Raw genomic sequence first — 27,928 nt, forward strand, 5'->3', positions numbered from 1 at the left:
AATGTGCGCAATGGGCTTCTGCGCAGATGTGTGCGGTAGCGCTGCATGTGCGCAGTGGGCTTCTGCACAGATGTGCGCGCAGTTTTTTTTTAAAATTTAATTTAATTTAATTTTTAATTTAATTTTTTTATATTTAAATTTACATGTTTTTTTATATTAAATTTGTCATCATCATCATCATGTCTCCGCGCTGGTTCAGGGGTAAATGATGTTGGTCTTCACAGGAGATTATGTGTGTGTGTGGCCGCGGAGCGTCCCGGTTCTTCCTGGTGCGAACAGCCCAAGTATTTAACATGGGCGAAGAAAGGAAGCGGACCGCTTTTCGCAGCGCTTCTACCTCCGGTGCGTCCACGGGGTTAAGAGAATGATGGTGTGACTTAATGTATTGTTTTAAATTGCATGTTTCACGTCATGAGAAATCAGTCTCCTATGTCGCCTGTACCAGGAAGCCGCCCCTGTCACTGGTTATCTTGGCTCGCTGTCTGACCGGTAACCAGCCGTCCGGACCGCTCCGTGAAGAAGGAGGAGGAGATGTTTCTTTACTTGGAATGCGGCCACTCTATTTCTCGGATATACAGCAGGAGCAACACTCGTATCACCCCCAGGTGGTCCGTCACTTCTCGTTATACACACACTTTTAGCTTCTTTACACACAATACCCAGATGCACTACGTCACACACTACAAACTTTCCTTAAAGGGGCAGGCCTTACCTGCAACACAACAGCTCTCGGTCTCATACAGATGGCAAGAGAAAGCAGAGAGGGATTTTTACACACTGTCTGATAAAGATTCCGACAGTAAAGGCAAGGGGTAGTGATGAATAAGGTTTTCTTTAACAAGTTAAGTCTTTCATTCTCACTTTCCACCTTAAAACTATGACATGAACTGAACTATGAACTAGTTCAGAATTTAAATGGTGAACTATGAACGTGAACTATTCATGTTTACTTGTATGAACTGAAATTTGAACTAGTTCATGAGGCATGAACTTGCACAACACTGTCCTTCACCATCTGGTTCGCCTGACTCACCCGACTCTGACTTTAATCCACCCCCACACCTTCAACATTATCTCATATTATATTATACTGCATTACATTGCATATTGCAATCGGACACCGTTTACTGTTTTGCATTTCACTTTTTATATTTTATCTTTCATATATTTTTATTCAGAAATGTCTATGTCAAAATAAATGCTACTTTGTATAAATATTGGAAAAGAGTGAGTTAATAATAAGTAAACAGTGAGTAAGTATATACTGGTTTTCTATTTTTTATTGCTTTTCCTATGTATGTTGTATTTATTGCGTTTTATGTTTCTATGTTCATGTTCATTTTATGCCCCAATAACCAGAGCAAATTTCTTGTAGGTGTAAACCTACTTGGCATAAAATACTTCTGATTCTGTCATGAACTGAGGTCAGTTTCCTGATATCACGTGGGTCTTACAGTAGCCACTTGTTATGACTTCTACATAAAAGTAAGCAGTGGTGCAGTGACATCATTGGTGACCAAAGCTAAGCTCCACTAGTGTGTTTGCATTGTGCAAACAATAAATGTAATTTGACATGATATTGAGAGCAGGGAAACAATGAACTTCATAATCAGTTCACCCATTGTAAGTGGAATAAATATGCACAAATGTAATACAGGATAAATCTCACATATTTTACTTATTCTCATCAAACAATTACAGCATGACATAAAGAAAATATTTTTATTTTGTGAATCAGGTTTGATCCACGGCTCACACAGAAATGATGATTACAAATAAATACCTAAACCCAAACTGAACAGGAAAAGAAAAAACTAAGAGTCCATTTATCACCCCTCTTTACATTTTCCTTCCATTCATGTTTTGGCAGAGGAAAAGTTGAAATGCCAAATCGTGGTGCATTTCAGCTGGATGTTGGTGGTGAATAGGTCGATGTTGACTGAGCTGCAGGGTGAAGATGACCGGCTTCCAGTGGCCTGGCATGTAGGTGTACAACAGCGCAAGGTACCGGCTGCAGCAGCTTCTTTTCATTATTTAATTCTTTGAGAAAAATGTAGAACTGACCTGGAAGCAGAAAAAAAAAAGAATAAGAAACAGGCCAATCCAACATTAAGGCTAGAAAGAAAGTTTGAGTGAATAAAATTTGGGTGTAAGGATAGACATGATTTGTACAAACACTTTTCCGAAACCGCCACAGAGAAAGTTAACCCAAGCCCGACCTACACCCGACAGCCTCTTTATATTGTATCCGAACTGATCGGACTGGTTTCCCTGATTACAGGCACAGGCAGTAGAAAGCCGTTGGAGGAACCAGCCGACCTTACAGAACCCAAATATAATTTCAAACACTTTCTCAAGTCATTTTCGCACCTACCAGACTATGTCGGGTATCCACACGATAATAAAAAACTCCATTTGTGTATTTTAAGCTGCAGATGAGCGTCCGTACTTAGTTACGAGAACACAGGTTTTAAAGAAATGCTCAAATAATTGAGCCCCCAAATATATCTTTTTTTATCTGCTTTTGCAGATCTACTTTATTAGTAAGTTGCAGCATTGTTAAAGACATTAAGAATCGCAGTTGTTTAAGGTTTTGTCGCAGTTTAAAGATTTGAAGGTGAAACCAAAGGTTCAACACTAAATATGTCCAGGGGTCAAAGGTGTTCTAGACATTTCTTTCATAATAGAAGCTGCTACAAACATACACTGTCCTGGATTCTGGCCTACTGACTGGTCTAAATGCCTGGTTTCTTGACTCAGAGTTTAACTCAATTCTTGAGTCCCAGCTGAAGACATGTAACCCTCAAGTATCTTACCAACGTGATTGTTGTTCAAAAATGATGCATCGTGAGGTGGAACCATTCACAGCAGGTCTCTACGGGGAAGTACAGAACTGAAAAAAGGCCAAAGGCCCCTGGACGGACATGTCCTATATTTCCATCAAATAAACTCAAAGATTAGATGTTGGGACATTAGAAAGATAAACACAATAGCAGATTTCCAACATCTTTTCATAAAATAAATGTTCTAGGTACTCTTTTATCAGAAATTGTGTTGAACTCCATCAACCGCTGCCTGTGGTCTCCATATGCAGGTCTGCCCATGTTTATAAAATGTAAACAGCTTGTCTGAGAGGTACAACCCTCCTGTGCCATTTTTGCAGGAGAAAGATCTGTGGCCAACAAACTTGCATAGCTACATAAAAGACCTTGATGCTGCACGTAGATGGGTGTGGGCCTTATCAACATCAAACACCCCATAAATGTGTTATACATTTGCTGAGTAATTATCTTTTACCATCCAGCTTTCCAGAATAAGAGAGATTAAGAGCATTTTGAATTGATTAAATAATACAGCGTGAAAGAAATATGACTGAATAGTTTTAACAGTCAAAATCTAATTTAGATGTACAGAAACAGTAAGCAGTTCCAGAGTATTGTCTCTGGCTTGAAAAGTGAGTGCGGTAGTATCAGTGAATCCATTTCCAAAAACAAATATGATACTATCTACACATGATGTTGTCCTTACTCAGCAGACCCACCTCATCCACTGACAATTAACACCTGCATTCATCGTCTCTTACCTGGCTGCCATTACTCTTCCTTTTTGAATTTGCCATTGATGATGGGAACATAATCCAAAAACAACCTCCAGTCTGTGAAGTGGACAAGAGCGACTCCTCCAACGCCGCCCCATATAGCCAGAGTGGGGATCCTGTCAAGAGGGTCAAGATTTACCACACTGAGCATATTTAAAGTGAATGTAAAATAAAATCAACTGAAGTGATCGTAGAAATTTCAATGCACAATTATGCTGTTGGTGAGAATATAAGGGGCCGGCACAAATAGTAATATTATTCAAGGTCAAGCTAAAGACAAGGACTGTTTGGTTCTGAGAGGAAAGATCCAGTTGATTTGTCAACAGGGAAGTTATTATTTGCACAATGAACTTCAAACATCAAGCAACAAATATTACTTTAATTAGTCCAATAAGCAACATTAACTTAAATAATACTTTGTTTATTGTCTTGAATACTAATAGGATTTGTTATTATAGCTTCACATACAAAAGGTTGCTAGTTCCTTTCCACTTCACCTCAGCTGCCCTCAGACCCGTCAACATTTTGAGACACAGATTGACTATTTTCTCTGTCTTATCTTGAATGATAACAAGAGCATCAACCTTTCGACTGAGACCAGTCAGCTAGTAGAGTTAAAGTGGTCGTGTTGACACTTTAAACCTGAAGTTAGCTGCCAGGAAGCTAAAGTTAGCTCGTCCCTACTACAGCTATGACCTCGGCTAAGCTAACAGCTAATGTTAGACAAGGACACGTTGAGCCTCTGACGGCCCTGAGTCTGTTCCTTCACTTCATCCGGAGCACGATGTTAAAATGGAATCTTACCACGACTTGGCGATGGACACGTACTTCTGACCGATGACTTTAGTCAACATTTTGTCTGAGATGTTTCCTCCTGACGCCCGGTGCGCGGCTGGAAGAGCTCAAAGGAAGTACCGAGTTGGCTTTGGTGATAACTACTACGTATGTGCAAAATGTACTTCCGGCTTTTACCAAAATAAAAGAACCATTTTCACAGTACAAGCTGGAGAAATCAGAATGGCGGCCCAAAGTTATTACACTGATCTCAGCTAAGGGATGGAGCCCCGATTCAAAATAACTTATATACACCCCAGTTTACATTATGTGCATACAAAGAACATGTAGCTATAGATAAGAGTGTAAAATAAATTAAATAAATAAAGTGTTTGAGTTTCAGATGTAAACAGTGTGGCGGCCAAATCCAATACAATTCAAGTAATTAGAAATCAATTCTTCACATGCAAAGAAAAAAAACAAAGAAATAGCTAAAACACCTCCATTCTGTTCCATTGGTGTGTGTTCTCGGTAGAACTGCTATGAGGATGATAGCAGAGGATATTTAGGTGTAATAAGACACCGTTTCAAGTCATATTTAAATATTTTCCGTTGTTTGTTTTATGTTTGACTAATCGTACACTATTTACTTCAATTGTATTGGATTTAGCTGCAATGCTGTTAAACCCAGAAAGTGTTTTGTGAACTCAAACACTTCAACCATCCCTCCATCAGAATAGTGGTGAGTAGATGAGTGAATAGAAATTATTTGAACTGAACTATCCCTTTAACTCAAATTAACATTTTTGTATTTACCCACAGCAAACCTCAAACCAGTAAGTACTCCAGCACTGGATTAACCTATTAGCTTCTATGGCTTTGTACAAAATATAATGAAGCTGCACTGTGCATTAGACTGTGCCGTGTTTAACACAGTGCTGCTCATACATGCACCCTAGTGAACAATTTAGTTCTTTAGAGTCTTTATTGGATAAACTCAAATTAAATATTAGATGGATCAACAAAACCCAGGTTCTCTTGCATTACCGGAAAAGGAAAATCAAATCAAGTGTTATTTGATTTATTGAAAAAGTCACTGGAAAAAATGCGCTTTGTTATGAAAAATGGCACATTTATTGCTACATTAGACACAACAGTCCTCGGTATCTACTTTATATATAAAAAATAGGAAACTGGAGGCACTTTGAGGACATAGCCTACATAGATGTTGTCCCCAAACATGAGTGAAGACAGAGATATGTTGCAGGTCACCTGCTGTGCAGGACAGAAAAGGGTTTGTCAACAAAGAATATCAGGTGTTTGTCTTTAAACTTGGATACTGTAGACAAACATATCTGTTTTGTTAAGAAATAAATGCACAGGTCTTCAGTAGCGATTTTCCATATCACAACAACACCACATTTTTCCTGCAGAATGGGTAGGGTAACTTACAAAGAAAATAATGTTTGGGGCTAGTCCATGGGGCAAGATTTGTAAAGAACTGACAGGTAGAGGTAAAACAAATACTGTCACATATCAGTATCGGCTTACGATAATGATTAAGCAGATAAGGACACATCATACAGCTGTACATACATATCAATGCACATGCCAGTCAAGACCAAAATTATATTTAACAGAACTAGTACATAATACATGAGAAGTTTTAAGTTTTTTCAGTGTCAGGTCAAAGACCAGGTTATTACTCATCTTACATCTAATGACGGACACTCAAGCAATGAGCGTCAATGAGTGTAATTCTTCATTTAGATGTTCAGAGACACTGTCAGATGTTACTGAAGTATATATGTTTTTATACATCTGTATTATAGAAAAGGTACAACTTATAAATCCTTAAATGCAACATTATCCACCATGTAGCAGAGAAGTATTCAGGCACTGGTGAGCAACCATTATCAAAACTCCCAAAGTCAGGGATATGACTAAGGCCACCCTTTTGATTCATTTTATGCTTCATATCATAATGAAACACTGAATTATGTTGCAGATTGACCAACCCCTTCTGCCCCTTTCTCAAACCAGGCAACAAGCTCATCTCAGAGTTGCACGTCAGGGACAAGACAGGGGTGTGTACAGAAGAAAATAATTGTTGTGTCATTCAAAGAAAAACTGTTGCAAACACCAGAACAATTCACTTACAACTGGCTTGACGGGTTTGTGTTCAAATGCATTTTCTTTCTTAAAAAAAAAAGAGCAATATCACAACATGTGATGGTACAGCCAGATCATTTTGTCATTTCTAACATTTCTAAGCACCTGGCACGAAAAAATAAAACACCTCACTTTGTTCCTGGAATCTAAACTGAGAGTCATCTTACATTTAATCAATGTAAACAAAAAAAGGAAAGAATATTCCAAATGATAAAAACAAAACTCATACATCTATATTACAAAGTAAAAAATAAAACAGAAGAGAAGGGAAACGTCGAATCAGTTCTAAAATAGGAAGATCCTTACAACATGATTTGTAATTGTTCGAAAGGGAAAGAAATAAAAAAATCCCTAAATGCTCAACAAGGAGCAACAACCAGAACAAGTCAGTCAATGGCAAAGTTTGCAGTAACACTCATGACCCCTTCAATACTCTGAAACTGCTGAGACTTACATGATGCATGTTCAACACGTTGTAACAGTGTCTTTACATGATTTGTTGTGGGCAGGCTGACGTGAGTCAGAGGCTTTATGATGAGCACACGGCTGAGACTGAGTGACTGGCTTGATGAAGGTTTAAGATTTGAGGAGGATGCTTGTGTGCTCGAGTCCAACAGCAGCCTCACAGAGGGAAGGTTGGGATGTCCACATCTAATTAAACATGCGTGTGGATTCATTTTGTAAAGAGTCTTTGCTTGTGTTTGTGCCAGTGGGGGATCTCTCTCCATTCCACTTACATGGCAGTGATAATAACACATGTACAGGACATAAAGAGATAGGAATCAGGGATACAAGATTGAAAAGAAAAAATTTCGACCACATGTTTAAGTAGCTGACTGTGGAACTTTTTAGCAAAGCATCAAACAAAAAATAAAAATACAGCCAGGATTACCAGCATATCAAAAAGAAGAGTCAGCTCTGTGATTGGCCACTCGATCCTCCCTCTGTTTATCCAAACCTGCCTCAGTTATTCAGTCATTACATTACAGGATAGAAATGGTGTTTTTATAATCTTCAACAAACACTATGGCCTGTGTCTTTAAACAGGTTTTTGTTCAGACATAACATAAACTCAGATCTCCGTCTTTGCTTCTATAGAATGTAAGACCTTCTTTTCAGATGGGAATGCCAATAATTATCCAACGATGAAAATCCTAACTCTGCTCACATGAGCAGTTGATCCAAAAGTTTTATTTGATCCAAACAAGTTTTGCTCCCAACATGTAATGCATTTTTCAAAATGTTTTACAAAACATCACAAGAAAGTCCTGTATCATGTCCAATTTCCACAGTCTCCAAACCAGAGTCCTTGTGGTAAAATGGATGAGTGTGCTTCTTCATCAGGGATGTGGCCACCTGCGTTGTCAGTATTTGTGGTGCGTGTATGTGTGTGTGTAGGTGTGTGTGTGTGTCACACACTTTCCAAAAGTTGCTTAACATACCGAGATGCATGACAATGATGGATTAAGGCCACGTGTTCTAAGGGCTGTATAATCAACAGGAACTGGAAAAAAAGGAGAACGAAATTAATAACATTCTCACAAAAACAAAACAAAAAATATTTTAGTTCATTGTAGTATCTCACAAATGTGACCAATCCCACTGTAGAGATTCTGAAGACTGACCTGAGAATTACATATGGCTAACAGGGTTGTGTCCATCTCCACCCAATCCAGGGTGACCCCCACCAAGCTGCATCTGAGGGTCCACACCTGACACTTTCTCCTCCTCTCTCCTCTTAAGGCAGGCAGCCTTTGGATTCAAATTGCGTTCTTTTTGATAAAAAAGGACAAATATACTGATTAAGATCACAATTGAGGAAACTTGAACTGATCGCTTAGTGCTGACATGAAAGCAGAGCTTCGGACATAAAAAAGTGCCAAAGTAGACAGAGGGAAAAATAATGGGTAAAAAGCAAGACAGGAAAATGAAAAGAAGGATGAGAGATACAGGGATTTGGCAGAAGGGATATAATTCCTCCAAAAGTCTCCCTTTCTCCTATTACTCATTTTCAAAGTGTGTGACTAGCACCTTCCATCCAGTGATGATGAGAGGCGGTTGGTTGTCCAGGTGGATGGGACTGTCCTGTGTTTACCGACCTACCTCGCACCTGCTTCTCAAGGCCCATGATGACCTGGACAGCCTGGTGCAGGATGATGAGCTTTGTCTGGGCCTTGTCGTTCTGCATGTGGACCTGAACCATCCTGCCCAGCTCTCTGAAGGCTCCGTTTATGTCGCGAACACGCACCCTCTCCCTAGTGTTGTTGGCGTGGCGGCGCTCTCGCTCCCTCAGCTCCTTCTCCTCGGCAGTGAGGTTTTCATCAGTCACAGCGACAATGCTGCAGCTGCTAGGAGAACGGAGGAGGGGGGTTGGAGGGGCTGGTTAACAAACCCAAATCACAACCCTGGCTGAACCTTGGCTAAAACTTTAGTTGTACTAATTTAAACCCGCAAGTATAAGACAGTGTTTTATTGGTTAACCTCGTCAGAATTGTTCTAGTATTTAGAAATAGTTTTAACTTTTTGTGTCTGTGTAAGTTTGAGGTTGACTTTAAGCCCTTGGTCTAGATGAGACAAGATGAGTGAGATTGCTGAGAACAATCCCAGTGGAGTCTTTGCAGTGTCGCAGAGGAGGGAGGAGACAAACGCATGAAATAAATTCATAATAAATATTATTCCTTTCTAAAAAATTAATTGAAATGAGCGAGTTCGACAGACGATTTTCAGACATGATCAGATAAACTACCGATCAAGACACCACAACTGACTCGAGCGACCGGGTCTAATGAATCTTTCGTCTGTTACGCGGATTTTTTTTTAAAGGCGTCGTTAGGGTCCACGATGGAAGTGGAGGGAATGTGGTGACTGTCCAGCATAATGAAGATATGAGAGAAAGGGAGAGCGGGGAAGCAACACCCTCTGCCAAGTACAGTACATAGAGAGAAACACAGAGATAAAGCCGAGGGGAGAGACAGAAGGCCCCGTGTTAAATACATCAGCAGTAAGAGATGCATTTATCTGAATGTGAGGAAAACAGAATCACAGTTGCCATCTGTAAAAACGAAAAATGACAGGGGGAAAGGGGAGTAAATGTATGAATGTAAAGGGTTGTTGAAGCACAGACACAGCAACATTGCTGAAGATGGGTTGATACACGTAACGATAGAAAACCCTGCTTTCATGCACTAACACTCACTATGGGTCAAAGGTTAGAAAAGAAAAATGTATGTCTGAAATGAAAATGACTTTATCTTTTAAAGTGTAATGAGGCAGCTGTATATTCAGAAAAATGAATAAATGAAAGATGTTAATCCAGTCAAGGGAGAAGCAGACAGATGTGTGAACATGGTCAAAGGGGAGACAGACGGGCAGCTGTGAGACAGGCCAACACATCAGAACAAACAGCCGTCCTGTGTGTGTAACCAGAGGACAAAAAACTCAGAAGATGAGCTGGAGAATGGGCATGTCTTAAAAACAGTCACGCAGCTTCATTTCTTTTTCTCTCCATGGTTCGGTTTGATCGTTTTTCGGATCAAGTGGAAAAAGTATCATGCATAAATTCTCATCTGAGAAAGCAGTATTTAATAATCACCACGTGTAAAGTGAGGTTAACTGACACACGTTATTCAAAAAGATTTTAAACGTCCAACATAACATGTCATGAGCTCAGAAGTGAAGCTGTGTGGAAGTTTTCGATTTTTGTTTGGATGCTTCCCCCTCCTCCTCCTCCTTTCGCCCTGGACCCCCACTGACCTCGAACTTGCTGCTCCAGGTTGACTATAACGTTAACGGCCTGTTGCAGTACGATCAATTTGGTCTGCTGTTTCTCATAGCTCAGGTGGAGCTGACACATGCGGCCCAGCTCCTTAAAAGCCTCGTTGATGTCCCGCACACGTAGCCGCTCGCGGGTGTTGTTTGCCATCCTTCGCACTTTCTCCCGCTCAACCTTAACCTCCACTGGCAGATCTTCATCATCCTCATCATCCTCATCATCATCCAGACTAGTGAAGAACCAATGGCAGATGAGAAGGTAAGCAAGCAACAGTTGGGTGCAATTCACTGACAATGACTTCTGAAATTCCTTGAGCAATAACATTTGCTACAAATGTCAGCATATAGTTAAAAAAATTAGTGTTTGGTTTTAGAAATATGGCTCTCCTTGACCAAACAAGAAGAATATGAATTATTATGTATTTTCTAGCTGCGGCACTGTTTGCGATTGTCACTTTAATATTGTCAAGATTAGTTCCCATTTCATGAGGGGTGGATCACTGGCCATGTAACTGTCTCATCTGTAGTTCAACTTTATGGATTGGTACTTAGTACTGGGTGACACAAACATGGAGGATAAATGTAAGTATTTTAGGTAGAAAATAGGAACCTGATAAATCTTTAAACCAAAGTAAAACTACTCAAATTGTATTAGAGTTTAACTTAAAATTAGATCAATGTTTAAAGTTATTAATTATGACTGACATGACTGTTTGAAGTCTTTCTCATCTTCATATGAGGTAAGAAATATTACAAGAATATAAGTTTAACGATCTATCTATATCTGATGCAAAATAAATAACACATAGACTGGTATCCTTAGGTCTAATGTTGAAATACATGAGATATTAATTAGGTAGGAAGCTAGACATGTTGAAAGGTTTAAAGACTGTTAAAGACTACGGCAGCATCAAACAATATTTCATATGTCCCGATGGATCAATATGTTCCTGATAAGAATTGTAGGTTCATCGAAACCTTGTATGAAGTCGGTTCTTCATGTCTTTTTTCTCATCATCTGACTTGTCAGTAAGGGAGCAGTTGTCATCGTCCTCCTTGCCTTCTCTTTTAATATCTGAAGAGCTGGAACGATTTAGGCTGCTGGTCAGGCCTGCAAACAGAATTCACACACAATGGTACAGATATCAATTAATCCCATACATGTATTACCTTCCAGATCCACAATAGGAACTGGGATATTTGAGCACAGTCTGATATGAAAACTAATCAGAGAGGAAAAGAGCAACAGAAAGTCTCACCATTAAAACCTTCAGCCTGAGAGCCTGGACCAGATGTGGCGCCGTGGTGACCATGCAGAAGTCCTCCACTAGAGGGCAGACCAACAGAGTCCTCGTGGTGACCGGACACCTTAAAAGATACAATACAATTATTTTTCAATTCTCTTTTTGCAGTTTGTAAAATTGGAAAACTTACAACATAGTAATTATAACCCCTCTGACTTTGTGCCCACTCTAACAATTTAAAATGTATTCAGTCATTGGTTGATAGATTTCTTTTGCTACTATTCACTTTTCTCACCAGTCCAGGAAGGCGACTGGCCAATCCAAGTGCTGCAGTGTTGAAGCCAGGGGGAAGCCCTAAACCAGACGTCAGCAGAGTGTGCATTTCAGCCAATCCTGGAACTCCTTGGGCGTTGGTGTGGCGCTGGAGAACATTGATGACTTCTTCCAGACGGTCCTCCATTTTGCTCTGCAATGGAGGGTGAAAACCATGAACACAGAACCAGATGCACAATTTTAGATTTATTTTTATATCTTTGACATACTTATACAATATTTTGTTCGATCTATCAGACAAGAAAGAAAAAAAAGAGGAACACGGACTAACCATGGTCTGAATGCCACTGTCAAAGTTAGGTGAAGGTGTGGCCTGGCCAGAGGAGCGAGCCCACTGAGATGCAGAGCCTGGAGAAAAATATGAGGATCACAAGGTTCATTCAGACATTTGAGTACTTAAAAAATATCAACTGAGCTTATATTATATAAACATTTTAATACAGAAGTAACACTCACTGCACTCAGCTGTTAATTTTTGTTGACCTACTTATCCTAATGGATATTACATTTTTGCTGGAGACTTGGAAATTATCTGTTTTTCATGTGCTGCACTGGTATAGTTTCTTACAGGCCTTTGGTATGACACATTGTATCATTGCCTTTACCTTATTGTCACTAGTGCATTGTACACACTTGATGTAATTGTTGCACTGTCCTTCAACTATAAGTCATGTTGCAAACCTGTTTTAGCTCGTCTGGGAAACTGTAGAAAATAGATCAGAACCTGTTCACTCCCTGTTAGACTGGAACTAAACTGGTTGTAGGTATCAGTACACAGATGTAATAATGTATTCCTTCTTAATGTGTGATGAACCAATTCAGAGACAAATAGGGAAGCGACCCCTCCCTCTTTTTATTTTCTCTTCCTCTCTCATAGGTTATATTTGGGTGGTGTGTGTGTGTGTGTGTGTTTGTTTGAAAGATCAAGAGAAGATTCGGGTGTGGATGCATTTACTCATAGTTCCACTTGCATTATGTACAGAAAAAAAAAACATTGTTTTTGTTATTTTTATAATAGCTCCAGAACATAAAACAACCAGAAATTCAATAAATACATGGCTATAATACCAGCATATGTTCCCTTTAAATATTTATCGCTGAGACATTTCTTACAACTACCTTACTACTATATCAGATGACCTAAATTTCCAGATAGTCTTGCCAGCCAAACTTATCTCAGTTCTATGTTTGTTCAGTGCTAGCACATAAAAAAAGGTCTGACTGAACTCGGTGACACAAGTGCGAAGAAACAAACTGGGTTATTTCAATTATGTAGACCAATCTGATTTATCAAGGGTGTTCCTTAACAGTGCCAAGCTCATGTTATAAGATAGCAGTCAGCTATATTGTGTTTATTTTGACTATGCTTCACTGACGATACTGATACTGAACATAATGGAATTTGCACCAGAGAAATTGAAGGTCTATCAAAAATAAAGAATCTAAACATGTTTCCTTCCACATTTCACCCAATAGATGGAGCTACATCGTCACTATGAACCATTCACAGTCTGAATGAGAACGATACATTCGTCAAATAATGGAAAGTTTTATGAAACAGCAGTCGATAAGAGACAGCTGACCTTTAAACCTCAGGTCAAAAGGACTGCAGGTACTGACTCACCTGAAACAGCTTGAGGTGAGCAAGAGGGAGTAGATGGGGATGGAGGGAAGCCGTTACTGTTCGGGTCTGAAGGATAGATCTGGACACAGAAGTTTTTGTTTACAATCAAATAAACACAATTAAGAAAATTTAAGTACTGTGTGTAAGAATGTTGCCTATGATTATATATGCGTTTTTATCATTACTTACAGATGCCAGGGCCTTTCCGATCTCATCACCTGAGCTTCCAGGAGCCTGTCCCCGATTGGCTTGATGGAGAAGTAGCACACAGCATTTTGCTCAATAACAACTCAACTATGTCACAGAATAACATGAAAACATTTAGAGCACATTTTTACAAAGAAAGGAGGAAAAATGTAAGGGTTTACCCATAATAGAGTCACTTCCAACAATAGGGGGTGTGTGGTTGGAAACACCAAAGCTGCTGGAGCCGGAGTGGAAGCCAGCGGGATGAGCCCCATTCACCTCGCTGCCATGCAGGGGGTAGTTTTGTGGAGAGAGGGGCAGTGGCTGCCGTTTCTAGTAAGCAAAAATAGCAAACAAAATGAAATCCACAGAAATAGGCCCTCGATGATACATTTGTCAAAAAGTGTCAAAAACCTCATTATGTCTACATAGAAAACAAGTCCAGAGTTTGAGGGCAGGGCTCACCAGTCTGTCTTGGGGGTTAATGGCTGTGAAGGGTCCATGCTGGCTCATATGGGGGGTGTTGCCCAGCATGGAGGAAAATCCCGGCTGAACCATCGACCCGGCCGGGCCCCATGAATCGGAGGGTGGGTGGAGGCCTTCTGTCAGGGGGCATCAAGTGGAGGAGTGGGGAGTAAGAAGGGCGATGGATAACCAGCCACAGCAGATGAAAAGACAATGAAGGCCACAGATGAGACATGTCACATTACTGTGATAACTTCATTTAACTAGGATGCAACTTTTAAAAATCTGGCTTTAATACCTACATGTGGACTTCCAGAAGGAACAATTAAAACTATATAGGTAACACAAGGAAGATTTAATCAACGAATCTATGTAGTTGCACAGTGCTTTATACATATTTACCAAAACTGTCTCCCAACACAACACAATGAAGGGGAGGCAAATAATGTTTAACTGACCTTGCATGTAGAAAGGTGGTGGGTAGGGGTTTCCTGCCTTGGAGGATGTGTAACCAGCATTGTCCCTGTTAAATTCCTCTCCTGAGGCTGATGCATAAACCTACAGAAAATACAGAGAGAACTTTTCAGCCTTGTGTTTAAAAATCTTCATACAAATTATACATGACTACAAAAAGGATTAACCGTGTATCAAACTATGAAACCCAAGCATTGTATCTGTGGAATTTGTGTAGGAGCATCCTTGTGCTTTTGTAGGTGGGAGAAATTATGATAAATAATGAATTATTTATCCTTAGAAAATAGTATCAAGACCTGTTCGAGTTAAGACTTCAAAATAAAAGAATTATGTTTATTAATCAAATACCCGATTAAAAACAGCTCTTGGGAATCTTTAAAAAACCTTGTTATGGTACCGTCTAGTTTTATTTCTTAACTCAAACAGACTGCGGCAGCATTTCTGCAGACTGGAGCACTGAGCTTTAAGTGTTGAATCCGCAGTGTCAGTTGTTTTATTGGGTCCTGTCTACCATTTCAGTCAGGCTTTTATGTACTACCGTGTTAAATCAAAACATGCCGAGAATGGTCTACAGATACAAAATTCAATCTTTTTAACACAGTGACATGTGACCATATAGTGGGATCTGCTGTTGGATTCAGTCGACTTTCGAAGGCTTATAAAAGGCACCGATGTTCTGAACAACCAATCCTTCTCAATTGAGTCTATTCTAGACGGAAATCAAGCATCAAAATGTGTCTGCAAAACTTATATCCAAATGGACTCAAGTTGTCTCCTGTAATTTGATTAAATGGAGAGAAAAGGAGAGGAAAAAAGAGGGGAGAGGAGAGGAGGGAACGGAGAGATGCACTCCTAATTACTGAACCATCTGTCGAGTCTTGGACGGCAGCCAACTCTACTGGCAGCTGGGAAAGAGGGATGGGGGAGGGAGAGAAAAAAGGGGAGGGCTGTTGTTCGTGGTGGTGGTGGTGGTGAGGGGGAGGAAATAGGCTGCCCAGAGAGCGAGAGTGAGAGAGAAAAAATGAGGTGGAGTAAGAACCATCAAACCCCAGTATAAATTCCCTCCAGTGATCTGACGAATGCATTTGGCTGAGAAGAAGAAACGTGGCCATAAAGTAAAGGGTCTACAAATACAACACACTATAAATACATACTGCAGATGAGTGACTGGCTAAACAAGTGGCTTTTCCCCCCATTTTTTTCTTTGCCGCACTGGTGAAGATACACAGCTGTCAGGCTGGACGACCTGTATTGCAGCTATTCTACTGCTGTGCAGGCCAAGGAGAGGCTTAAGATGCCAAATGGGATGTGAAAATGAACAGAAACATGAAAACATGGGCTCCCACAGATAGAATGCAAGGTCTGAAATGAAGTTCAGGGCTGCAGCCTTTCTGGAGGTTAGTACTCACTGATGAGGGCAGGCCAGGGGGCACCTTCCTGATCTTTTTTGGCTGGGATTCTGAGGGTAGAGAGACAAATCACATAAGAATACTTACACAAACATCTAAACTTATTGCAGGATTGAATTATACAACAACCAATGAAGAGATTCATATGGTTTGGGGGGCTAGAGTACCTAATAAAGGTATCTGACTTTGTGACTACTCATTAATGTTCAATAACTGAGTAACTATAAATAAATCTTATAGTTATTCTATAAGATTAAAATATTTCTTCTGTGAGAACAGATTTCAGTTTCTCTTATTAAGAAGAAGAAGTGAGAATTCTCAGACACTTTTTAATACCGCATCAGAAGAAGTGATGATACACATCAACACCATTTTTACATTAAGAAAATTTAAGTTTTTCTGATATAAAACGAACAAGATCAGCAGGATTATGCAAAAATGACGTTACAGATTTTCACAAAACTTGGTGGAAGGATGGAACATGAGACAAGAAAATACCCAATCAATTTTGAAGCGGATCAGCCCTAAGGCAAATTCAGGATTTGTATTTTTGTATCACTTTCTACAACATTGCAATGCAACATTTTCTGGAATTTTTACTGATTTTAGAGAGAAAATACCTATAGATCCTTATGACAAGTAGTCTGGCATTTTAAGGGGACTGATACATTTGAGTGCGTACAATTTGACACAGATTGTATTTGAAAGGAATCTAGTGGATTTAAACGTCGTCTCATGAGGGGACTGTTGGGCCTATGGTTTCTACTAATTGCCCTTCTACTTCTGTGTTCAACACTTGAGACAGTCCTTTAGAGTCTTACCAATGGGGTCCTGTGAGGGTCTCCTGCGAGTGTTGCTCCCCTCATAGGAGGAATAAAACTGGGAGTTGGACTTCAGGCCAGACGGGGAGAGGGGATCAGGACTGGGCATTGGTAATCCATTGGGCATAAAGCCAGGCTAAAGACAGTAAAAAGAAAAAAAAAAACGCTTTTGCAGTGTAACAGGACAGGTATGAAAGAAAATCTGATACTAATACTTTAATTCTGACAAATTTACCTGTGCTGCAAATGACGAGTATGGCCCTCGCTCAGCCTTCCCTGTTAGGAGGTTGGAATATTAAAAAATAAGGTCATGAACGTGAGAAGTAGGCTTTTATGTCAATATTAAATCACAATCTGGCAATTCCCTATTCCTCTATTTCAGTGCCTCCATCTGCTGTGTGAGTATACATGATGATGTGTAATATTTATGGCTGTGAAATAAAAAACAACAACAAATTGGACCATTATAAATGGTTCAGGGGCAATTGTGCCCAACCTCTGTCCCCTCCCCTGACAGTTAAACAGAGGAGAGCTATAGCCACAGTCCCGGGGGAAAGCCTTGTTTGTGCATGGGTGCCCTTTACACCCCCCTGCCCACACTGAACACACAAACTGGAACACACAAACAAACCCCTCCTCCACATCCTCCCTGATTACCCTGCTCCCTTCATCCATTGCCACCAAACCATAAAAATGCTTTACTCTGAAGTGGTACATTATCATCTAACCTGTGAAAGGCAGCTCTCTCGAATAAACAACTCAATGCTTAAGCTCAGTCACACTGCCCATTGAAATAAATGTGTGCATTTCATGTTATTCAGTTGTTAAGTCCTTTTCTTAGAAACACAGAATGTCCCCGTTTAAAAAAAGATGTGAAAGTTGTGGTTTCTGTGCTCAAACAGCTTAGTTCTACTTAAACCTTCTTACCAACAATCCCAGGTCCAAATATGGGGGCAGAGGCCATCCCCTGCTGTTCACCGTAAAGACCTTCTTCTCCATAAGCCTGAGGGAGAGACAGCAGAGGCTTTAGGGATATTAATATAGATGAATTAAATCAAGTAAAGCTAATTCAATTATGTAACGAAACAAACAGTGAATTGCTCAGTAAACATTGTCTAGTTTTGATGTGAACACTTAAACAGGTCGGACACTAGTCTGATCTGGCATTAAAGGGGCACAAATTACATTAACAAAAATTGTTTATTTTTTAATATATATTACATCTGTGAGTGCACATCACTTAATCTTCTTTTATTGTTTGATGTAATGTCATAAAATCTATACAAAGTTTACAATACAAATTTAGCTAATTATTTTCCTAATCCTAAATTAGCTTGTGAGCATTGTGTCTTAAAGCTGATTCTCAGATGTCCTGAGGTGATTACCCAAATGAGCCTCAACATCTAGGAAATACTGCACTATATCAATGAAAACTTACATATAGGTGGTTGCATTTCATTTTGATGAAGTCTACAAAAGAAAAAAGCCGTCTATTGATGTAAACCTATCATTTGATGGTAATCTAAACTCGGGCTGTTCCAATAACTGAAAACCTGTTTGATAAAGTATCAGAAATAATCTAAACTGGAAAATTGAGGCTCTCTGAGCTGAACAAGTGGACATGCCCAATGAAGTACAAACCAATGATCTATGAGTTATACAAATGTTAATGAGAAACTCATTATTCTGGCAGGGTTGGTACATAACTCCTTCTGAAAAGTGTAATGTGTAACCAGACATAATTTTATCGTTCACTGTAAATATGTTTATGCTGTTGTTCGGAGATCATGTGTAAAATGTTCCCAGTGTACAAACTGGTGCTTTATTAAAGGTAAAATGCAGGTCTCGTACTTCATCATCTCATAGTATATTACTAAGTTTCAGTGTAGTAAACAAGGATGAATCGTACCCGTCCTTGGTTGAAAGACTGACTGTTCGGTTGTCCTGGTCCCCAGTGACTGGACCCACTCCTCTCATCTATACCTGGAAGACAAAGATTAGACCCATTTACTTCCTACACATTCCTCAAAGGTGTTCAAGCTTCGCTTTTGGAAAACCAAGTTCAAATTCAGAGAGCGATGACCTGCGTTGATGCAGGTTTTTCAGGTCACTCAGAGTAACCTTCACTGAAGAGCCTCACTTCACAGCTCACACAGAGACAGCACAGTGACAGTCACATAACATGGATATGAGCTGTGGGAAGTTTGAATAATTAACACCCAGTATGAAGCTTCCCGAATCATCCTCGACATTCTTCATTCTCCCACTCCACTCCTTCACATTTTCCATGGCAACAGTCATTCATCAGCCATCTATTCTCTCACATTTGGCCGACACCTTCGTCTCCACGCAGACGCTAAGTCTCAATCTTACATGGCCGACACACAAATTGTCCCTGGCCAGAGCACAGCAGCTTCCACAGAGGCCAGCGTGTTTAAAATGAGTGATTTTTAAAGATTGGTGAAGCAGAAATATCTGCTCGTCCTCTTCCTCTCCATCTCCTCTCATACTGCTACCCACCATCTCTAGGGGAAAGCTGAAGCTTAATTGCGTACTGATTTGCATAATTGTGCATATTAATGAAGCTTGGCTCTATGAATATTCATATTTTTGTTTTGTTGTCTAATTAAAAAGCGGAGAGGGGAGGGGGATGGGGTAGAGGCGGGATCGAATCATGACAGGATCAGCAGTAGAACAGAGTGATGGGTCCACAGCAGTGAGAGCTGCTAGATTGCCGTGACAACTGTGATCTATACGCACGACACCAGCAGAATAAGAGATGAAGGAGGCAATGTCTTGTCCCATGTCTATGGCTGACTGTCACTCTCCCTGTCAATCAAATACAATAGAGAAAATGCATGAACCATTTGTTTCTGCTGGAACTCATGAGTATCGGAGTTTCAGACAAGAAGAGGCTCTTGATCAATATTTTCCTATTCCTGGGGCTTTTGTGTATTAGAAGTAAGATTTTCAACATGTTAACTTACTGCACAAAATAAGTGTATTATATAGTGCATATTTAAGTAGTGTAAGTTATTCCTATGTATTTATATTCTGTATGTAACACGGCCTGCTAGCATCAGTTTCGAACTGTTCTGCTAATTAGAAAGACATCAACTTGAGATATTTTCTCGTTTTTGCTTGTAAGCCAAGAAAGGTAAACTGTCACCATCCATTCCACAAATAGCAGGATAAGTGCAGCGCTCACTGTCTCCACAGCCATCTTCTATAAGAAAACCTTTCTCCAGCCAGGTGAGATGTAAAAGGTGTAATAGATGAATGGCTGTGAGGAAAGTAATCTGAGAACTAATGAAAGTTCACACCTGGAGGAATGGTGTTCTGAGATAAATGTTAATGGTACATGGAAGAGTAGACATGAAATATAAGGTGTTAAATAATTTTAAATAGACGTAAATTAACTCACTTCATGAGCTGATCTGATGACAAGTAGAGGAACAGGTTTTAAAAATTGCTGCAAATAATACTGATATCTTGACTTAATTAAGGTAATCACAAAAAGAAAAACAGTGAGTGTAGGAAGATGGTCTCTTATCATAAACTCCCCCTAAACTCAAACCTATGTATCCTGTAATATAACATTGTACTATCTACAAACACTATAATATTATAATGCAGGTTTATATGCCATCAGTGCTGTTTGCAACTTTTTGATGGCATCACAGAGTATAGCTAAATCGAATCTAGGTAAAATGTGTTTCCCTAATATGTGAAAACCCATTATGGTTTGGGTTTTTGTCCCTTGGCCTGTTCCACCGTGCTGGGCAGAGACTTGGAGTAATAAAAGAGTTATAACAGATCACTGTGCAAATTATTATCGCATGTAAATTAGACATGGGACCAGAGAGGTATGAAACTAATTCACATTTTGACTTGAGTGTCAAAAGGACTTTGCAAGAACAGACAAGCTTTATTAGCGCCATGATCAAAACCTTGAGGAAAAACATGAGTAGTGTGGCACTCAGACAGACTACCAGGGCTGGAAAGGGAAAAACGAAGAAAAGGGTGAGTAACATCAGACAAATTCTCTGGTGAACCCCAATGCACTTCTCCTCCCAGCATGCAACGCCCCTTTGAGCATGGATGGTCTATAATTACACAGGAAGAAATACTGGAAACAGACAGCCAGTCTGAGTCATAGGCTTTATGAGAAAAACCTCTTTAAAACATACATTGACCAAACTTGCAGACATGTCTTTTTTTCACAAGAACACTGCCCCAGGCAGCTATAACTGAGTGTACCGTTTTGTCTACACACCTTCTTCCTTCCCTTGGCAAAGTGACTCACACAGACACAAAGCATGATGTCAGATCAACTCTCAGGAGAGTGAACACTGTAAATGAAATCCTGAACAATGTACAATAACACAGGCCAGGCTGCTGTAACCTGTGAGTCACTGGAGACTTCTCAAACACAGCCCACTGTGCCCTAACCCACTAAAACAGCTTAGAGCCGAACTTACTATGTGTCAAATTACATATGCACACATTTGTCAGGAGTTACCTTTTTAAACTCAAAATCTATTGTTACTTGAACACTCCCGGGTTCTGTGTGTTTAGTTCACATCTGTTTGAAAAATAGAACATTTCATGCAAATTTAAAACTACCCCCCTTCTACGTCTGCCCATACCAAAGTTTAAAAATACATTTTAGGACTCTCGGTTTCCAGTGACCAAAAAATGAAAGTGTGCTAGAAAATGTCTTTAACTGACTGGTAAAGGGATTGAACAGGCACATTAAGACCAGAGCGGAGATATTATCATCACTGGAAGCGCTGGCAGGGAGGATCCCCACAGCCACACATGTTAAACCTCCACATAACCAAAACCTTACCCATTCTGAGGTAAAAAAAAAAGAAAAGAAAAGGCAACGAAGTCTGAATGGAAAACATGTCGCAGCTGCTCCACAAAGAGCAGGAATACAGATTGAGTTCAAATTTATGTATGAATCTGTACCAACTCAAAACAACTAATGATACATATTATCATATTGCACAAGCCTACATTGCAACCTGATATTTCTTGATGAACGTGTTGGTAATTATCTTGCCAGCACTTCTGTGAACAATCTCAGTAGAGAATTATCAAATATACTTTAAAAAACGTTTCATACGATTGCTGCATCATTATCTCTTTCTCTACAATCATACAGTATGTGTGTATGTATGATGCAGGAGAGCTGTCCATATTTCTGAATGTAGTTACATTTATTACCTTTTGTAAAAACACGTATTTTCATGCTGATACGGGCAGCTGTTCGTCAAGAAGAAGCAAACAACAGATATTTTACAGATAAGAAGAGAGGCTGCTTGATGCTCCAGGGGTAGATTTTGGTCAGAGAAAATGTTAAGGCAAAGGGACAACGCCATGAGGGCCGCTGGATTGAACATCTGAGTCTCTTTTAAAAGCATGCAGCAGGGCTGGACAAAAGAACATGCAAGTGGCTCTCAAATGAAAAGGAATAGAGCCCCATTCCCCGACTCCGTCAATGCTTGCCTTGTCTTTCATCTTAATTCAATATTCCGTGTCATAATATGGCCAGTCACCAAAGAGCTACTGCACATCTATAGATACAAAGGCGACAGTGGAAGTTTTGCGTAGGGCAGTGTGTGGCTGTGTAATTGCAGAAACAGACCCAGAAATGTTTAAAAGTTAACACATTGTTGTATATGTCAGCATAACAAAATAAAAAACCAAAGAGACTGTGATCTCAAGTATCTCTGAGGATGTTTATTAATAGTATCTAAATGTATTTCTTAAAACTTGAGGTAAGTGCTGGGATGGCAATGTTTTTAATTAGGATGGATAATAATACATTGGGTGAAAATTTGTTGTATGAAGAGTAGAAGTAGGGTGGGAGTAGGATGATAGAAAAAACTTTTTCACAGAGAGGTTCAAAGAGAGGAGATTAATTGAGCTGTTCCCATCAACCCCCACCACTTTGGCCTTTGTCTTTAGCTGACTGAATGGCAACAGCTGAGAAGGTGAGGGAAGGGACACGTGCAAGGGGAGGGTGTAAAGAGGAAATGACACTTGGTCTAAATTACATAAATTAAGCGTACCATTTCTCCTTAAGTCCTTTTCAATAATCTGTGATCAATAATGACATTTTTTAGGGGCTTTTATATTGTCTGTAGCTGTGTTATTATATGAAAAATTTTATAATCACCACAAAAAAGGCCCCCATTTCTAGCTATGGGTGATAGAAAAGACAAATAGCTTTTTTAACTAGATCAATAAAAGAAAAGCCTTTATTCTATTAAAATTACACAGACGAACAAATCTAGAAAAAACTAAAAAAAATGATTACAAAAACAGTAACTTAAATGTCCAGTGTGTAAGACTTAGGTTAAAGTTATCTAGTGGCAGAAATTCAATATAAAAGTGATGTTTTCACTAATGTGTTACAATCTAAATGGTATGAATTTTTGTTTACCCTAGAATGAGTCCTTTATATTTAAATTCACATCGTGAGTGGGTCGTCTCTTCCAGGCCGCGATGTTTTTTATAGTAGCCCAGACTGGACAAACTAAACACCTTTTGAGTATTTATGACGACTGAACGATCCCCCCGGTTCTCTTTCATGTTTGGAAGGGGAGAGCGGGGTGAGGGGTATTCAGCTGCAACCTGAAACTTTTCCCCTAGATGTTACTAAATTTTACATACTGATCCTTTAAGCCCTGACCACACCAATGTGGATATTTGCTAAATGAACTTTCATTTGCATTTGGACATCTTGTCTTGCCTTAAACTATAGGACCAACATGGACAGCAGGGATAAATGTATTGTTCTTACCTGAACCTCCAAACTGACTGCTGGCGAGAGTAGTCGGCCGGTTCTTGCCGTTTAAGGCTGGAGGCGCAAACATCTAGAATGAGAGGAATGAAATGGTTAAAAAAACAGTGGGAGTTCATCTAAGAGTTTAATGAGTTGACCCCTATCGTATATAATATCCAGTATCCTATTTAACCAACTACTACAATGGGCTAAAGCAGTATACATATTCCATAAAAAAAGGTGGCGGATGTACGCGCTTCAGTCCCTGACTGGCTGACCCATTCAGGGTTACCTTAATCTTCATGCACATTTAAACTTGCTTGACAACAAATCGAGTTCAAGTCATTTGTAGTTCTGGTAGTATAATGAAATGTATAAGATGCATACTGAATCTTCAGAAGGATCTTACCGCGCTAAAATCCAGCAAGTCGTTGAGCTCCTTGTCGGTTTCCACTGCAGCCATGCTCTGCTGCTGTTCACTTGGCCCTTTCAGTCTCAGCAAGTGACTATAAGCAGAGGTAAGGAGTATGTGAGTACATTTTCCCATTTGTAAATATTTTCACAAGAAAAAGTCCAGAAAAGTTACAAGTCCGTAAAATTAGTATCAGGATCTTTTGATACCTTGATTAAGATTATGTGACAATGTAATAGCTATGACTATTGGTGTAGTTCAGTGCCTAATCTTAAGTAAATGAGGGGGATATAGTCTTGACTACCCATTCGTAGAACTGGAGATAGACCTTTGTTGATTCCACTTAACAGTGTTCAAGAAATGTTATAACTTATCAATTACACAGTGTTAAAACAACAAAAGCTTCCATTTTATAAACAATGTATTATTTTAATTGTTGTTTGTGAGTCCTGTAGATCACAACATTGTATTCACCAGTTACCCCGCTGAACTGATTCAAGGTAAAACCTCCCATGTTTGCGGAAGTAGATTTAAAATATGGGTTTAGGAGGCTTAGTGAGTCAAATATCTTAATGAATAGGAGGATTGATCAAAATTATAAAAGCAACACATAACTTGTAAGAAATGCTTTATGACCATTTTATATAGTGAGACATATACTCCCAGGCAAAATGGACACTTACAATGACAATCTAACATTGATCATTCAATATCTAAACAGTAGATGGTGATTCAAGTGGAGGAGACATAACCTACAACCTTACTCAATCCGCTTTTAAGGGAGGGTTGTGCAGGCACATGTAAAACTTTCAACGACACATTTTAACAGTAAATAATCACGTATAACTATGTCATAAAACAGCCCATACCTGCCTGAGACAAAGTGAGAGTTTGTCTGAAAGCCAATATCTAACATGGGTGACAGTGGTTCATCCACAGGCCACACTGTGCTTTGGCTGCTTCCTCTCCCTCATAAACCACCCTGCTCTGACAGCTCTTTTGAATAACTCACAGTCATAAGACAACTTGCTGGAGTCTCGAAAAGGCAATTTTCACTGTCAAGTTCACAACTGGATATGCATCTAGTAAATGCAGGCCGTGTGTGTAAAATATCTAAATATATTATTACTACATGAGTTGGACAAACCAGCAGAAATACTTAGCAGTAGACAAGCACTTTTATTAAAGGTGGTTAAAGATGTTGATTAAATTCGACGTTAAATTGTTCATACCATAGATTGGGTTTTCATCAAGCAAATATATGTTTACTGGTGGTTCAGCTAGATTTGTTAAAGGTTTACTTGTTGCCACTGGAGCGTGTAGTCCCTATTTTGGATGGTTGCCACTTTAAATAATGATGCAGAGTGTGTGTACCTCTGCAGGTTGCCCTAAAAACATCTTACATGTTCCTTTTCTCTGTCAGTAACATGGTTATTGGTGAAAAACTTGGTGGAAGGACTCTGCATTGGGTCAGGAAAGAAGCCGTTAAATTTTGGTGTGGTGAATTTAAATGTGTTCTGATAAGGAGATTGTTGGGCCTTGGCAGGGGTATGCACTCCACTGACTGTCAAACTAGTGTGTCATTGATCTGTTTGCAAATAGTTTGCAAGAACAAATAAAAGAACAAATAGTAAATAAAAATATCATAGTTCAAGGGGTTTAACAGTTTAATCTCCTAAATCTCTTTTTATAATCCGGTGACAACATGAGAAACATGGAAAAATAAGATAACAAAAATAATATGTAAAGCCGATAACTCAAAACTAAACTGCACCTGATTTTATTGAATAAAGTACATATAGAGTATACACTTTACCATTTGGTTTTACACTTGCATCCTCTAATATATAGTGTAAATGGTATATAATGTACATAGTATTGGATTGGAATCTTGAGCTCTTTTACTTTAATGTACTTTATGTAAAATGTCTCCTCTCTTTTAACTTTCTTTATATTCATCCATGACTGAGGCTGATCCGTCCTTCTTTTCCAACACTTTACTTTGTATCGTTGACCCATAGGTTTGACAACATGAAAACTTGACACTGCAACTAGATCAAGACTAAAGAAGAAGCAGTGTGAACAGGGGTACAATGGTACCACAGTTGCTCAAAGACAGATGCACATAGTAATGACCCATTTACTGAATAATGTGTTAGATAGCTAACTAGCTAGCTACTTTATTGAACTCAAAGGGGAAATTTATAATCTGAGATCCAGCCTAAATGTGTGGACTCTACATCATCTAGTAGTTTCTGTGTCAGGGAGCTGAGGTCAAAATGGGGGATAAGTGTTTTAGCCCCTCCTAACAAATGGAAGTGGCTTGTCTGGAGCACCCCCACCTTGGGCCTAGCCCATTTGGAGAAAACTTTAGAAGCATGAACGGCCAAACAAAATGTCACACCTGGTGTCAAGACGGGGGACGGTGTGATATCGGGGGACCGTGTTTTCATAGCTCATCGATGGGTTACACGCATTTACGTTTTCGAACTTTAACGAAAAAAACCTGTTGCCTGCGCTCCCGTCGAGCAGGGGACCGAGGCACCGATGAACACAAAGACTGGGGCTGCCCAAGTTAAAGCGGAGGAGTCAAAAACACCAGAAAACCGCACAAAACATCAAAAAAGGCCTTAAAAAGTTAGACTAATTGTATATAAAACCATGCAGGGAGGACAGAATGTAGCTTTGGTCGCATTCTTGCATCGTGTTTGTTTGTTGTTGGCGAATGTGCGTGAAAAAATAACACTTCTGAGTTACACTTTTAACACGGGTTTTATTAGCATTGCTCAATTTGGTTGTTTACACTTAATCCGAGTGTCCTGAGCTACATCGGTAAAGCAGTGGAACGGGTAACGTGAACGTGTGGCCGTTTGCAATCTGAGCTAAAAACACGTCTAATACGTTTTTTTCCAACTGTTACGTTAACGTCGCGATGCTAACATTTGTTTGTGGGGGAGCTACTGGTGCTTCAGACAGCTAAACCCCGAGGGGAGCTAACTCAGTCTCATTACGTGCTAACGTGCTGTAACGTTATAGCCACTTCGAGTGAACAAAGAAGTCTTTACCCGCACGCACCAGCGGCTAATACTGAGTAATAACACCGCGGAAAAAAACCTCGCTCGGGCCGAGGGGGAGACAAACCCTGAGACCCCGCTCTTCCCGGCGGAGGCTCCCACTCAGCGCAACTTAACGATGCGCGTAAAACTTGATTATTACTCCGGTAACAACGAGACACAAAACTTCTGTTCCGCATGCACGAATGTGTGTTGATCCATTTACCTGGATTCAGTGATGTGGCATCCAACAGGGAGGAATCAACGACTGGAGTGGAGCGAGGAAAAAACACAAAGTTATGGAGAGGGTCCTTCCTTCCCCCCGTGGTCCGGACTCACTGCCGCGGGTTTGATATGGATGACGAAAGGCGAAACGAATCACTCCTCCGCCGCCTCACCTCGCTGCCGTCTTCGTCACAAAACTGAAATCTCGCATCCGACACGAACCATTAATCTGATGTTAGTCTGGTCCTCGGATCGTTAGAGAAAAAGCTCGCGTCTCATTCCCCGAGAAGACATTTTAACAGCCTCCACATTGTCGGGTTCCAGTGTGGTATCCCTCCGCAGTGCAGCCCACGGGAGGACGCTGAAACATCAGCGGTGTCCAGTTTCAGCTAAAACCGTGCGAAGCAGTTTTCGACGTTGTTGATGTCGATGCGATTCGGTTAAAAACTGTACAAAATGTCCCCGTGTAGCGTCTGCGAAAAGAAACACACGAAACGGCAGGAGCACCGATTTACGGGGGCTCTATTTCCACTGGCGGAAGGAGATAGCGGAAAAGCCCCACAGAGCCGAC

General features: G+C 39.9%; 2 protein-coding genes across 6 annotated transcripts; both read right to left on the bottom strand.

Moving 5' to 3' along the window:
• Positions 1 to 1,662: 1,662 nt before the first annotated feature.
• LOC133967823 (cytochrome b-c1 complex subunit 10) lies at positions 1,663 to 4,533 on the bottom strand. Its single transcript, XM_062403480.1, has 3 exons — positions 4,403 to 4,533; positions 3,584 to 3,714; positions 1,663 to 2,064 (listed from the first exon to the last, which is right to left on the bottom strand). The coding sequence occupies exons 1-2, from the start codon at positions 4,450 to 4,452 to the stop codon at positions 3,594 to 3,596; spliced, it is 171 nt and encodes a 56-aa protein (XP_062259464.1). The 5' UTR covers positions 4,453 to 4,533; the 3' UTR covers positions 1,663 to 2,064; positions 3,584 to 3,593.
• Positions 4,534 to 5,439: 906 nt separating this feature from the next.
• tcf3a (transcription factor 3a) lies at positions 5,440 to 27,785 on the bottom strand. Of its 5 annotated transcripts, none has more exons than XM_062403476.1 (20): positions 27,359 to 27,785; positions 24,077 to 24,173; positions 23,686 to 23,758; positions 18,781 to 18,854; positions 17,799 to 17,874; positions 17,107 to 17,147; positions 16,872 to 17,007; positions 16,051 to 16,100; positions 14,626 to 14,725; positions 14,168 to 14,304; positions 13,885 to 14,035; positions 13,706 to 13,764; positions 13,517 to 13,595; positions 12,164 to 12,240; positions 11,855 to 12,025; positions 11,575 to 11,683; positions 11,294 to 11,426; positions 8,576 to 8,889; positions 8,170 to 8,316; positions 5,440 to 8,048 (listed from the first exon to the last, which is right to left on the bottom strand). In XM_062403476.1, exons 2-19 carry the CDS (start codon positions 24,128 to 24,130, stop codon positions 8,177 to 8,179), a joined length of 1,974 nt encoding a protein of 657 aa, XP_062259460.1. In that variant the 5' UTR covers positions 24,131 to 24,173; positions 27,359 to 27,785; the 3' UTR covers positions 5,440 to 8,048; positions 8,170 to 8,176. The 5 variants fall into 5 exon arrangements, with proteins under 5 accessions (XP_062259460.1, XP_062259459.1, XP_062259463.1 ...); XM_062403475.1 differs by having other exon boundaries at positions 8,576 to 8,892; positions 27,359 to 27,784; XM_062403479.1 differs by having other exon boundaries at positions 8,648 to 8,889; positions 27,359 to 27,780.
• Positions 27,786 to 27,928: the final 143 nt, after the last annotated feature.

The sequence above is a fragment of the Platichthys flesus genome, chromosome 14, assembly GCF_949316205.1.
Source record: "Platichthys flesus chromosome 14, fPlaFle2.1, whole genome shotgun sequence".
Classification (NCBI taxonomy): domain Eukaryota; kingdom Metazoa; phylum Chordata; class Actinopteri; order Pleuronectiformes; family Pleuronectidae; genus Platichthys; species Platichthys flesus.

What these genes read in the sequence shown, in the direction of transcription:
- LOC133967823 (XM_062403480.1), bottom strand. Translation starts at nt 4,452, where the DNA reads ATGTTGACTAAAGTCATCGGTCAGAAGTACGTGTCCATCGCCAAGTCG. An exon ending in GTGTCCATCGCCAAGTCGTG is followed by an intron (nt 3,715 to 4,402) that starts GTAAGATTCCAT and finishes CCCTCTTGACAG; the next exon opens with GATCCCCACTCTGGCTATAT.
- tcf3a (XM_062403475.1), bottom strand. Translation starts at nt 24,130, where the DNA reads ATGGCTGCAGTGGAAACCGACAAGGAGCTCAACGACTTGCTGGATTTT. An exon ending in CCCCTGGCCTGCCCTCATCA is followed by an intron (nt 14,726 to 16,050) that starts GTGAGTACTAAC and finishes TATTTTCTGTAG; the next exon opens with GTTTATGCATCAGCCTCAGG. An exon ending in TCGGAAAGGCCCTGGCATCT is followed by an intron (nt 13,596 to 13,705) that starts GTAAGTAATGAT and finishes TTCTGTGTCCAG; the next exon opens with ATCTATCCTTCAGACCCGAA.